Source organism: Lagenorhynchus albirostris, chromosome 2, assembly GCF_949774975.1.
Source record: "Lagenorhynchus albirostris chromosome 2, mLagAlb1.1, whole genome shotgun sequence".
Classification (NCBI taxonomy): Eukaryota; Metazoa; Chordata; class Mammalia; order Artiodactyla; family Delphinidae; genus Lagenorhynchus; species Lagenorhynchus albirostris.
Window position 1 is genome coordinate 41,012,893 of NC_083096.1, and position 14,585 is coordinate 41,027,477.

A 14,585-nucleotide genomic window follows, 5' to 3' on the forward strand; every position below is an offset into this window, starting at 1 on the left:
TCAGTGGGCTACTGCAGTGGGTCGCAAGTTAATCCTTGTAAAACTCTAACAGGCAGGCTCTATTTTTTTTTTTTTTAACATTTGGGAGCTTGCTGTGGTGGTATAAAGACATATGCACAGGTTTACGGGATTTGTCTTAGAAAGAAGGAAGAGTTATGTCAGGCAGAGAGTTCAGGTGTTGTGGGTATTTAAACCGATGGGTCGTCAGTAGGGAAGGAAAGAAGATGCTAGGCTCGGGTATCCCTCCATCCCGTTACAGGCAGTTCTACTGCCTGATTCCAGCCCATTTGCCAGGGTCAGGCCCTAATTAGGGTCCGTATCTCAGGTGAAACCACTTCTTCCCCAGAATTGGCGCCCCGGCCTGACCCGGAAGCTTTCCCGCCAACCCGGAAGCAGAGCGCTGCGGCGGAGGCGCCGCAGCCGAGCTACCGCCCCCTCGCCGCCTGGCCACTACTTAGAAAATCCGGGCCGCGGCGGTGTCGGGTTGCACTGATGGTCCCCGGCAAGCGGCGGCGGCAGAGGCGGCGGGAGGATGACCTCTCCCCGAGAGCGGGGTGCCGACCTGGCCCGTTTCTACACTGTCACCGAGCCCCAGCGACACCCGAGGGGCTACACGGTGTATAAGGTCACCGCCCGGGTGAGTGCAGTTGTCTGGGTGGGGTAAGAGTCTGAATTGGGACGAGAGACGGGTGTGGACCCTGGTGTGGGGATGCCTGACGTCGGGTCAGAGCCGAGGGTGGGACTGGCTGCGCCTAGTGCCGGGACAAGCGTCCGAGGTGAGGGCTTAAGGAAGGATGGGGTGGGGGCAGAGCGTGGGATGTCCCGGACAACGCTGGAAACGGTCGCGGTAGTGTCCCCATTCCAGGGTGGGGCAAACGTTGGTCATTTTAAATTGATGATTCAGCCCCATCCCACTTGGACTTTCTCTTCTGAGGCTGAAATTTGCAGAAGTGGTTTTGCTTGCCTCCGAGGGATAATGCAGGTTAAAAAAAATGTTAAATTTATGTACTATTTGATTTACGTAAAAGAAGATATTTCTTCCTTTGACCTTTTATACAGCTTCAGGGTTGCACTGAGGAAGATAAACTCTTGGGAAGTATGTAAGTGGTAGGGCCACCATCGTAAGACCTCTATCTATGTCTTTCTGCCTCAGAGTTTTTCATGGTTTTCAGTAGAAGACATGAGAAATTCTGCTGATGGTGTCTTGTGTGAGTTGTCTTGAGGGCACATTTAAAAGTTGTGAGGCTCCTTTACATCAACTAATTGATCCAGTTTTTAGTACCCACTTTGTTCATGTTTCATTGCTCTTGCCTTGAGTTTTAGAGAGAGTTTGCATCTCCCTTCTTGGAAAATAATAGTAATAACGTTAAATATGAGTATTAAATATAAAATAAGAATATTAAAATTAAATATATACATGTATGTAGTAGGAATGTATGTGTATATTAGGCATGTTGTACACATCACCCAATTTAATACTAATTTTAATAATGAGGAAACTAAGGTTCAAGAGAGTGTTGTGGCTTGCCCAGCTTCACGTTGCAAGGTGGTAGCACAAATGGGGTTTGAGATCAGTTCTGTTTAACTCCAAGTTGTATAAAATGTTAAGAATTAACTTTATCATTATCATTAATTGTTAAAACGGGTTCGTGCTCCGGTCCGGGAGGATCCCGCGTGCTGCGGAGCGGCTGGGCCTGTGAACCGTGGCCGCTGGGCCTGTGCGTCCGGAGCCTGTGCTCCGCGGCGGGAGAGGCCGCGGCGGTGGGAGGCCCGCGTACCATAAAAAAAAAAAAAAAAAAAAAAAGAGAGAGAGGTATAGATAGCAGTAATGGTACAATATACATTTGGGGGATGTAGTAATCTTGGGTGATAGCTTAGAAGTGGGCTTTCAGAAGAACCTTAAAGGTTAAATAGATTTAGATAAGCAGAGTTTGGGGCATGGGAATGGCACATGCCTTATGGAAATGGTGCACAATTCAGACAAGTGTGAGAGGATGAGATGAGCAAATTTGTGTAAATATAAAAAGACCGGGCCTGGTTATTGCAGAGGGCTGTACCAAGAATAGAGAGAAATTTGTTACTCCCTGTTTGCAAGTAAGGTTACTATATAGGTGGAGTGTTAGTTTCAGGTTAAGAAAAAATTTTAAGATTAAGGGGGCTCTTATTATACCACTCTTGAAACCTTTCTAGTCTTTGGGACCTTCAAAAATCTAGACTTGGTTTCCTAACATAGTTTGTGGAATTAGAACAGTCTTCAACATACATAATGTTCCCCTCACAGCACCCTGTTTATCTCTTATTATAACACTTATCACGGTTATATTGTATTAATCTTTTTACATGTCTGTGTCTCTTAGTAGATTTAGAGCAGGTCTCTATCACTGATATTTGTTTCCTTTTATATCTCCTAAGGCAGTGGGGCACAGAATGCCTAAAAAAATATTGTTGAACGTTTTCCTCTCTATTTCTTCTCTAAACACACCCAATAAATGTTTAGTTTCAGGCACTACGTGCTCCTAGGGATACAAGGCTGAATAAAGTGTGGACCTTCCTTTCAAGGATACTCCTAGTAGAAAAGTGTTTACTGGACTTAAAGAAGTATAGTACAGGATAGAAAGTGTTAAATGCCATAGGAGACTACAGAAAAGGGCTATGGGATTTTAGAAGACAGAGAGATTGCTTCTGGCCCAAGGGATCAGGGAACATGTACCAATTAAGATAGGTGGTGAGAGATGGGAAGGATCTAGATGGGTGGGATAAATGGAGGTGGGCATCGTAGGTAGAAGGGTAGGTAGAAGGAATAGAGCCCATTAAGGCCTGAAGGTGTGAATGTGTGTGGAACTTGAATAGGAAACACTGAGTATGATTATTACTTGTATTCTTAATTTACAAAAGGAAAGGTTAACCTAATTGAGATCTTAAATATCTTAAGCTGTGAACTAACTTATATGACAGCATAAATCAGAAGATAAAGTAGCACATTGCCTGTTCTAACCAAATCCATATAATATGCATGCTACGTATTGCTTTGGTTGTTTAACTGGAAATTGCTTACACTGCCTTTTTTCTCCTTGTAAATATTTACATCATTTATTACTTATTGTACAGATTTTGTTTTCTAATTTTAAGGATTGAGGGTTAATACTGATATATACTTAAAAGACAACCACAGTATTATAAAATAAGCAAAATATTTGTTATTTTTTGAGACTTAAGGAGAAAAACAGCTTAACTCAGGAGAATTAATCAGGTAAGTAGTGCTCCCCTGAGAGAACTTCATAAGATAAAAATGTCTTCTTTATGTTTCCTATTACTGACTGACTTCTAGCTTTAAGGAACAATCTCTGTATTCTTGATCCTTGCAGGGTTCTTTATGTAGGAGTAGAATTAGAATCATGCGGAGTAGCATTGCTAAATTTTGAGTAGCATAAGAGCTGTTTCATGTTCTTAAATCTCCTTTATACTTTTTTTTTCCCCCTCAATTCTCTGGAAACTGTCAGGCTTAGATAACCTTATGGCCAGTTACAAGCTTGCTAATGAATTTCCTAGTTAAACTGTGTTGCTTATGAATTTTCAACTAGAATAAGTACTTCTGTTCAGGATTGGAAAATTCTCTTGTAGAAGTCCATTGAGTCTTTAGTTAAAGGAGACACAGATATGAAAGAACCATTAGCAGTGTTTTTGGTTGTATTCTCATGCTAAGGTTACAAAATTCTCATAATGTAATATAGATTTCTCAACAGTATTAAGTGAATGGTAATTCTTGCCTGTATTCTTTCCATGAATATAGAAAGAAAAAGGTATGTTTTTATTTTTAAAAGATGGTTTGCCTTATGACTTTATGTTGTTTATATTGAGACGTAATTTATATACGGTAAAATTCACCAATTTTAAGTGTATATAGTTTGTTTAGTTTTGACAAATGTCTGTAATTGTGTAACCACCACAGACATCACTGCAGGAGTTCCCTCATGCTCCTTTGCAGTCAGTCTGCTCTCCCCACCCCCTGTCCCTAGGCAACCACTAGTCAGTTTTCTGTCGTTGTAGATTAGGCTGTATTTTCTAGAATGTTATATAAAAGGAATCATATACAGTGCTTTTTTGGGGGGGAGGGATGCAACTTCTTTAACTCAGTATGATTACTTGAGATTCATCTATGTTGTGTATTTTTTTTTAATAAATTTATTTTTTATTTATTTACTTTTGGCTGCGTTGGGTCTTTGTTGCTGCGGGCTTTCTCTAGTTGCGGTGAGCCGGGGCTACTCTGTTGCGGTGCGCAGGCTTCTCATTGCCGTGGCTTCTCTTGCTGCAGAGCACGGGCTCTAGGTGCGCAGGCTTCAGTAGTTGTGGCTTGCGGGCTCTAGAGCACAGGCTCAGTAGTGGCGCACGGGCTTAGTTGCTCCGTGGCATGTGGGATCTTCCCGGACCAGGGCTCGAACCCGTGTCCCCTGCCTTGGCAGGCAGATTCTTAATCACTCCGGCATCAGGGAAGTCCCGTATGTTGTGTATTTTTATTCTCTTTTATTGCTGACCAGTATTCCCTTGTATGGTTATACTACAATTAATCCATCCACCTGTTGATGGACATTTGGGTTGTTTCCAGTTTTTGGCTGTTAATACAGCTATTATGAACATGTATATACAAGTCTCTGTACAAATGTGGGCTTTTATTTCTCTTAATAGCACACAGCCTTGTTTATTATACCTTTATACTAAGTTGAAATCTGGTAGTCTTAGTCCTCTTTCTTTTTCTTTCTCAAAATTGTTTTGGCTATTCTAGATTGTTTGCATTTTCATAAAAAGTTTGGAGACAGCTTGTCAAGTTCTACAAACATGCCTACCCAGATTTTGATTGGGATTACATTGAGAATGTAGATCAATTTCAGAAGAATTGATATCTTTAAACAGTATTGAATCTTCTGATCCATGAGCGCACATCTTCCATGTATTTAGCTCTTTAATTTGAACCATATTTTCTAGTTTTCAGTGTGCAGGTCTTGCACATACTTAAAGTAATTTGGGTTTGTTTTCAAACTGTGAGAATTACATGTCTTTATTTTACATAGCTAATGTTTACTGAGTATTAATAGCAGACACTTCTGTGGTGCTTTCTATGAGTCAAGCTCTATTCTAAGCACTTTATATAAATTAGTACATTTTTCATAGCAGCCTGATGAGCAGCTGCAATTATTATTCTCACTTTATTGTGAGAAAATTGAAGCACAGACAGGTTAAGTAACTTGCCTAGGGTCACACAACTAGCAAATTATGGAGTCTAGATTTGAACCCTGGTAGACTGGGTTTTTAATCCCAGTGCTGTGCTGAATACCTAAACATATTTCGTTAGAGGCTGTGGCTGTACTGTAGCTTGGCAAAAGTGATAGATGCAAGTATACTACAGTGATTAGGATGATGTGAACAAAGGGGAGCAAGGAATAAATAGAAGTACTCAGCTTGACTCGAATCTGAAAGCTGCCATTTCCAAAGCTTCATATTCAGGCACTATTTGTATTGCTTAGAGGGAACCTGCTTTCATTTCCTGAGCACATTCTTGTATGGCCTGCTTGTGCTTGGGAAGATAATTATTTGTAGTTTTCTAAGTATGCTGGTACCCTGCATTCTTAAATACCTCTCTGTTACATGCTGTTTCCTCTGTCTGGAATGCTCTTTCCTTTTGTCTTGGCAGTCCCTGTTCATCTGAAGTGTTAGCTCCTGCCTTGTGTTCTACAGGAAGCCTTTTTGAATTTTATTTCCTTTATTTGTAATTTCTATTTGGGCCTCCCCATCACCACCACCTCCCCCACACATATAAATCTGCCCTTATAATATGATCATCACCATTAATTATACAGTTGTACAAAACCAGAATCAGGAATTTAAACGTTTCCTTTTTTTTTCCCCACAACTCACACACACACACACTGTATTTTATTTTTACAAGAGATAAATAAACTGACACCAAGCATTGTAAATGGATGACCACAACAAAAGCAACAATGATTGCAATTACCAAACACGAGACACACTCATACTATGTCATAGCATTGACATTCAGTCCAGTAATCCTCCACTGTAACAGTTCCTTTACTTTGCAGTGAAAACTGATTTGTATATTTTTTGCCTCTGAGTCCGGGTGGCTTTTTTTTTTTTATTCAAACAAAAAGTCACAAAAATTATAATCATCCTCATCAGTTCACTCAGTCCCATGTAATTAATTTTTTTTTCCTCTTGATCTTTTGTTAGCACTTTTATTAATTCATTAGTTTTCCATTAGAGTTCTGAAAATGCTTATTCATTCAGTTAAGCAGTATAGTCAGTTACCAGAAACCTGTACTTGTCAGAGTCTTTTCCATGAATTCCTTGAAGATGAAACCCTTTTATAGGAAAATTTTGGCGAAAGCATCAGAGTACATCCAGAACAGTCTGTAAATGACAAAAGACTTAAAAATGACCATGGTTAAAGATTTGATGAAAGTTCATAATAATGCAATTGACAAGGAAATTTAGTTATTTCTGAGATATACATTTTAAAGTAATAACTAGAATTATGACTTATAACATTATACCAGAACATGCAAGATTTTTAGAAATTTCATGTAATGTCTGAAACATTTATATTAACATATTTCCATACAAATAACCCAAAGAAAGTTTAGTATTAGTTGTTTGTTTTTTTATATCGCAGGTTCTTATTAGTCATCAGTTTTATACACATCAGTGTATACATGTCAATCCCAATCGCCCAATTCAGTACACCACCATCCCCACCCCACCGTGGTTTTACCCTCATGGTGTCCATACGTTTGTGCTCTACATCTGTGTCTCAACTTCTGCCCTGCAAATTGGTTCATCTTTACCATTTTTCTAGGTTCCACATACCTGCATTAATATACGATATTTGTTTTTCTCTTTATGACTTACTTCACTCTGTATGACAGTCTCTAGATGCATCCACATCTCTACAAATGACCCAATTTTGTTCCTTTTTATGGCTGAGTAATATTCCATTGTATGTATGTACCACAACTTCTTTATCCATTTGTCTGTCGATGGGCATTTAGGTTGCTTCCATGACCTGGCTATTGTAAATAGTGCTGCAGTGAACATTGGGGTGCATGTGTCTTTTGGAATTCTGCTTTTCTCTGGGTATATGCACAGTAGTGGGATTGCTGGGTCATATGGTAATTCTATTTTTAGTTTTTTAAGGAACCTCCATACTGTTCTTCATAGTGGCTGTATCAATTTACATTCCCACCAACAGTGCAAGAGGGTTCCCTTTTCTCCACACCCTCTCCAGCATTTGTTGTTTGTAGATTTTCTGATGATGCCCATTCTAACCGGTATGAGGTGATACCTCATTGTAGTTTTGATCTGCATTTCTCTAATAATTAGTGATGTTGAGCAGCTTTTCATGTGCTTCTTGGCCATCTGTATGTCTTCTTTGGAGAAATGTCTATTTAGGTCTTCTGCCCATTTTTGGATTGGGTTGTGTGTTTCTTTAGTATTGAGCTGCATGAGCTGTTTATATATTTTGGAGATTACTCCTTTGTCCGTTGATTCCTTTGCAAATATTTTCTCCCATTCTGAGGTTTCTCTTTTCGTCTTGTTTATGGTTTCCTTTGCTGTGCAAAAGCTTTGAAGTTTCATTAGGTCCCACTTGTTTATTTTTATTTCCATTACTCTAGGAGGTGGATCAAAAAAGATCTTGATGTGATTTATGTCAAAGAGTGTTCTTCCTGTGTTTTCCTCTAAGAGTTTTATAGTGTTCAGCCTTACATTTAGGTCTCTAATCCATATTGAATTTATTTTTGTGTATGGTGTTAGGGAGTGTTCTATTTCATTCTTTTACATGTAGCTGTCCACTTCTCCCAGCACCACTTATTGAAGAGGCTGTCTTTTCTCCATTGTATATCTTTGCCTCCTTTGTCATAGATTAGTTGACCATAGGTGTGTGGGTTTATTGCTGTGCTTTCTATCTTGTTCCATTGATCTGTATTTCTGTTTTTGTGCCAGTACCATATTGTCTTGATTATTGTAGCTTTGTAGTATAGTCTGAAGTCAGGGAGTCTGATTCCTCCAGCTCCGTTTTTTTCCCTCAAGACTGCTTTGGCTATTCGGGGTCTATCGTGTCTCCATACAAATATTAAGATGACTTGTTCTAGTTCTGTAAAAAATGCCATTGGTAATTTGATAGGGATTGCATTGAATCTGTAGATTGCTTTGGGTAGTATAATCATTTTCACAATATTGATTCTTCCCATCCAAGAACATGGTATATCTCTCCATCTGTTGGTATCATCTTTAATTTCTTTCATCAGTGTCTTATAGTTTTCTGCATACAGGTCTTTTGTTTCCCTAAGTAGGTTTATTCCTAGGTATTGTATTGTTTTTGTTGCAGTGGTAAATGGGAGTGTTCCCTTAATTTCTCTTTCAGATTTTTCATCATTAGTGTATAGGAATGCAAGAGATTTCTGTGCATTAATTTTGTATCCTGCAACTTTACCAAATTCATTGATTAGCTCTAGTAGTTTTCTGGTGGCATTTTTAGGATTCTCTATGTATACTATCATGTCACCTGCAAACAGTGACAGTTTTACTTCTTCTTTTGTAAGTTGTATTCCTTTTATTTCTCTTTCTTCTCTGATTGCTGTGGCTAGGACTTCCAAAACTATGTTGAATAATAGTGGTGAGAGTGGACATCGTTGTCTCGTTCCTGATCTTAGAGGAAATGCTTTTAGTTTTTCACCATTGAGAATGTTGTTTGCTGTGGGTTTGTCGTATATGGCCTTTATTATGTTGAGGTAGGTTCCCTCTATTCCCACTTTCTGGAGAGTTTTTATCATAAATGGGTGTTGAATTTTGTGAAAAGCTTTTTCTACATCTATTGAGATTATCATATGGTTTTTATTCTTCAATTTGTTAATATGGTGTATCACATTGATTGATGTGCATATATTGAAGAATTCTTGCATCCCTGGTATAAATCCCACTTGGTCATGGTGTATGATCCTTTTAATGTATTGTTGGATTCTGTTTGCTATTATTTTGTTGAGGATTTTTGCATGTATATTCATCAGTGATATTGTTCTGTAATTCTGTTTTTTTGTAGTATCTTTCTCTGGTTTGGTATCAGGGTGATGGTGGCCTCACAGAATGAGTTTGGGAGTTTTCCTTCCTCTGCAGTTCTTTGGAAGAGTTTGAGAAGGTTGGGTGTTAGCTCTTCTCTAAATGTTTGATTGAATTCACCTGTGAAGCCATCTGGTCCTGGACTTTTCTTTTTTGGAAGATTTTTAATCACAGTTTCAATTTCATTACTTGTGATTGGTCTGTTCATATATTCTGTTTCTTCCTGGTTCAGTCTTGGAAGGTTATACCTTTCTAAGAATTTGTCCATTTCTTCCAGGTTGTTCATTTTATTGGCATAGAGTTGCTTGTAATAGTCTCTTACGATGCTTTGTATTTCTGTGGTGTCTGTTGTAACTTCTCCTTTTTCATTTCTAATTTTATTGATTTGAGTGCTCTCCCTCTTTTTCTTGATGAGTCTCGCTAATGGTTTATCAATATTGTTTATCTTATCAAAGAAGCAGCTTTTAGTTTTATTGGTCTTTGCTATTGTTTTCTTTGTTTCTATTTCATTTATTTCTGCTCTGATCTTTATGATTGTTTTCCTTCTGCTAACTTTGGGTTTTGTCTGTTTTTCTTTCTCTAGTTCCTTTAGGTGTAAGGTTAGATTGTTTACTTGAGATTTTTCTGTTTCTTTAGGTAGGCTTGCATAGCTATAAACTTCGGTCTTAGAATTGCTTTTGCTGCATCCCATAGGTTTTGGATGATCATGTTTTCATTGTCATTTGTCTCTAGGAATATTTGATTTCCTCTTTGATTTCTTCAGTGATCTCTTGGTTATTTAGTAATGTATTGTTTAGCCTCCATGTGTTTGTGTTTTTTATGTTTTTTTTCCCTGTAATTCATTTCTAATCTCATAGCATTGCGGTCAGAAAAGATGCTTGATATGATTTCAGTTTTCCTAAATTTACTGAGGCTTGATTTGTGACCCATGATGTGATCTATCCTGGAGAATGTTCCATTTGCACTTGAGAGGAAAGTGTAATCTGTTTTTGGAATCTCCTATAAATATCAATTAAATCTATCTGGTCTATTGTGTCTTTTAAAGCTTGTGTTTCCTTATTTATTTTCTGTTTGGATGATCTGTCCATTGGTGTAAGTGAGGTGTTAAAGTCCCCCACTATTCTTGTGTTACTGTCCATTTCCTCTTTTATAGCTGTTAGCAGTTGCTTTGTGTATTGAGGTGCTCCTATGTTGGGTGCATGTATATTTATAATTGTTTTATTTTCTTCTTGGATTGATCCCTTGATCATTACGTAGTGTCCTTTCTGGCTCGTGTGACATTCTTTATTTTAAAGTGTATTTTATCTCATATGAGTATTGCTACTCCAGCCTTCTTTTGATTTTCATTTGCATTGAATGTCTTTTTTCATCCCCTCACTTTCAGTCTGTATGTGTCCCTAGGTCTGAAGTGGGTCTCTTGTAGATAGCATATATATGGGGCTTGTTTTTGTATCCATTCAGCAAGCTTGTGTCTTTTGGTTGGAGCATTTAATCCATTCACATTTAAGGTAATTAACGATATGTATGTTCCTATGACCATTTTCTTAATTGTTTTCGGTTTGTTTTTGTAGGTCCTTTTCTTCTCTTGTGTTTCTCACTTAGAGAAGCTCCTTTAGCATTTGTTGCAGAGCTGGTTTGGTGGTGCTGAATTCTCTTAGCTGTTGCTTGTCTGTAAAGCTTTTGATTTCTCCATCGAACCTGAATGAGATCCTTGCTGGGTAGAGTAATCTTGGTTGTAGTTTCTTCCCTTTCATCACTTTATTATGCCATTCCCTTCTGGCTTGTGGAGTTTCTGTTGAGAAATCAGCTGTTAACCTTATGGGAGTTCCCTTATATGTAATTTGTCGTTTTTCCCTTGCTGCTTTCAATAATTTTTCTTTGTCTTTACTTTTTGCCAATTTGATTACTATGTGTCTTGGCACGTTTCTCCTTGGGTTTATTCTGTATGGGACTCTGCGCTTCCTGGACTTGGGTGCATATTTCCTTTCCCATGTTAGGGAAGTTTTCAAGTATAATCTGTTCAGATATTTTCTCAGTTTCTTTCTCTTTCTGTACTCCTTCTGGGAATCCTATAATGCGAATGTTGTTGCGTTTAATGTTGTCCCAGAGGTCTCTTAGGCTGTCTTCATTTCTTTTCATTGTTTTTTCTTTATTGTGTTCCTCAGCAGTGAAGTCCACCATTGTGTCTTCCAGGTCACTTATCCGTTCTTCTGCCTCAGTTATTCTGATATTGATTCCTTCCAGTGTATTTTTCATTTCAGTTATTTTATTGTTCATCTCTGTTTGTTTGTTCTTTAATTATTCTAGGTCTTTGTTAAACATTTTTTGTATCTTCTCGATCTTTGCCTCCATTCTTTTTCCGAGGTCCTAGATCATCTTCACTATCATTATTCTGAATTCTTTTTCTGGAAGATTGCCTATCTCTACTTCATTTAGTTGTTTTTCTGGGGTTTTATCTTGTTCCTTCATCTGGTACATAGCCCTTTGCCTTTTCATCTTATCTGTCTTTCTGTGAGTGTGGTTTTTGTTCCACAGGCTGCAGGATTGTAGTTTTTCTTGCTTCTGCTGTTTGCCCTCTGGTCAATGAGGCTATCTAAGAGGCTTGTGGAAGTTTCCTCTATTTTTATATTTTTAAGGATCCTCCATATTGTTCTCCACAGTGGCTGTATCAATTTACATTCCCACCAACATGGTAAGAGGGTTTCATTTTCTCTGTACCCTCTCCAGCATTTGTTATTTGTAGACTTTTTACTGATGGACATTCTGACTGGTGTGAGGTGGTACCTCATTATAGTTTTGATTTGCATTCCTCGAATAATTAATGATGTTGAGCATCTTTTCACGTGCCCACTGGCCATTTGTATGTCCTCTTTGGAGAAATGTCTATTAAGGTCTTTTTGCCCATTTTTCGATTGGGTTGTTTGTTCTTTTTGTTGTTGAGTTGTATGAGCTGTTTGTATATTTTGGAGATTAAGCCCTTGTCTGTCACATCATTTGCAAATATTTTCCCCCATTCTGTAGGTTGACTTTTAATTTTTTTCATGGTTTCTTTTGCTGTGCAAAAGTTTGATTAGGTCCCATTTGTTTATTTTTGTTTTTATTTTTATTGCCTTGGGAGACTGACCTAAGAAAACATTGGTACAATTTATGTCAGAGAATGTTTTGCCTGTGCTCTCTTCTAGGAGTTCTGTGGTGTCAGGTCTTATGTTTAAATCTTCAAGCCATTTTGAGTTTGTTTTTTGCATGGTGTGAGTTTTATTTTGGTTTATGTTGTGCATGTTCTGACTTCATTGATTTACATGCAGCTGGCCAACTTTCCCAGCACCACTTGCTGAAGAGAGTGTCTTTTTCCCATTTTATATTCTTGCCTCCTTTGTCGAAGATTAATTGGCCATAGGTGTGTGGGTTTATTTCTGGGCTGTTTTTTTCCATTGATCCATATGTCTGTTTTTGTACCAGTACCACACTATTTTGATTACTGTAGCTTTGTAGTATTGTCTGAAGTCTGGAAGAGTTATGCCTCCTGCTTTGTTTATTTTTTTCCTCAGGATTGCTTTGGCAATTCTGGGTCTTCTATGGTTCCAAATAAATTTTTGGATTATTTGTTCTAGTTCTGTGAAAAATGTCTTGGGTATTTTGATAGGGATCACATTAAATCTGTAGATTGCTTTGGGTAGCCTTGCCATTTTAACAATATTAATTTTTCCAATCCAAGAGCATTGGATATCTTTCCATTTCTTTGAATCCTCTTTAATTTCCTTCATTAATGTTTTATAGTTCTCAAGTATGTCTTTCACCACCTTGGTCAGGTTTATTCCTAGGTGTGGAAAGTTATATCTTTGAGAAATGAAAAGAGTGGGCATGTCTCTCTTTTTTCATTGTGTCTGATTATTTGTATCTTGACACTTAGGTTTTTTTTTCAATATGTTACTTTTGTTAATATTTTATCCTCTTAGATCTGCTATTACCCTAAACTAGCAGCTGAATAGTAATAGTGAAGTGGCCATCAGAAGACTTGATTATAATAAATTGCTCATAAAAGTAGCTTTTTAAAATTTATATTTAACTGATTTCCATTTGTTTCTAAAGGGACTTATTTTGTGATCATTTTTGGTAGGAAATACAATAGCTAGATTTGAATAAATTTTGTAGTTTTATTTTTCAGTTGCTATCTCTTAATCTTATGAAGAAGACAATTCTTTTGTGTATGTCTGAGTTAAGAGGTTGATTTCAAATCATTCTTATGAGTTATTATGATAATAATTAGATAAAAGAGTGCCTTTCACTTGACTTTTAAGGAAACTAGGTAAAACTTATTAAGAAGTAGATAAAGTAAGTTAGCACTGGAAAGGATTTAGAGGACCTAATGACAGCATGGTTTGTTGTTTATTATGGGCCTTAGCTAGGCCAAGCCACAACATTCATTCTTTTTTTTTTTTAAAAGATGGGCAAGAAGACTTATTTTAAGGTCGCTTTTCTTTGGTTTATTACTCAACTGGCAAGAAAGCAGTTTATAGCTAGTGCCAGAGCTGGTATTCAGACTCTCTTTTTCGATCTTTCTGATCTGCCAAAGTGCTTCTTCAATGTCTATTTTTTGGTTTACTTGCATTTCTTTGTGAAAGACAAATGGGTTTACCTAACAGGCATTAGGAGTATTACTTGGAATTTTAATCTCTAGGAGTGTAGATCTGTTATGTCCTGGAAAGAGCACTTTGTTGGGAATCACAGAGTTATGAGATCCAGTCCTGTCTGTTACTGATTAATCTGCTTAGTATTAGTATGCTAATATATGCTTTTGGTCCTTGGTTATCTCATTGTGCCAGACAAGATTGTCTTGTTGATCGAATGAAATAAAGTATTTAATTTCTTAGCACAGTGAGAGGGAGTTAACCTTCACTGTGAGCCCTATTTGTTTTCCTAAATTCAGAACTTGTCATTGGCATTAACCAAGGCAGATGGACTACAAATGTTGCAGTAACATTTCCCAACTGTGTTTCAAATTTCTGTAGGTGTCGCACTAAATAAATCAAATAATAATAAAAAAAACAACCTATGATAAAAATAAAAAGTTGAGTGGATAAATGACCTTGGGGAATACTATATATTTTACTTTTAGAGATTTACTAGGCATAATAGTGTGTTACAGGCCTTGAGAAATTCTGCTGTAAAAAAAAAAAATTTTTTTTTTAAAACAAAGGTAAACTGAGTTGACCATTAAGCCTCCTTTGAGAGCACCGATTATTAAAGAATATCCGTATTCCGTGGGATAGGCTTTTGAAGCACAGCTTTAGCACAATAATTTGCAGGATGACTTGGTGATATAATTCTCTATAGCAAAAGGCTCTTCAAGATATGTATAGTACTTACTGAGCTAGTGGTAGCTAATGCTTGCAGTGGAAATTTATGAACTTTAAATGAAAACAATCACTGCTTTAAATTCTAACTTTTGTGAAATTATA

The 14,585-nt window shown here is 37.5% G+C and overlaps 1 protein-coding gene across 3 annotated transcripts in view; it reads left to right on the forward strand.

Moving 5' to 3' along the window:
- The first annotated feature begins 441 nt into the window (after positions 1–441).
- Positions 442–14,585, forward strand: part of RPS6KC1 (ribosomal protein S6 kinase C1) — a 212,595-nt gene continuing 198,451 nt past the window's right edge. For all 3 annotated transcript variants that reach the window (XM_060131314.1, XM_060131349.1, XM_060131322.1), the window contains exon 1: positions 442–637. In XM_060131314.1, the coding sequence (XP_059987297.1) occupies positions 533–637 (105 nt within the window). In that variant the 5' untranslated portion in view covers positions 442–532. The remainder of the gene's footprint in view (positions 638–14,585) is intronic.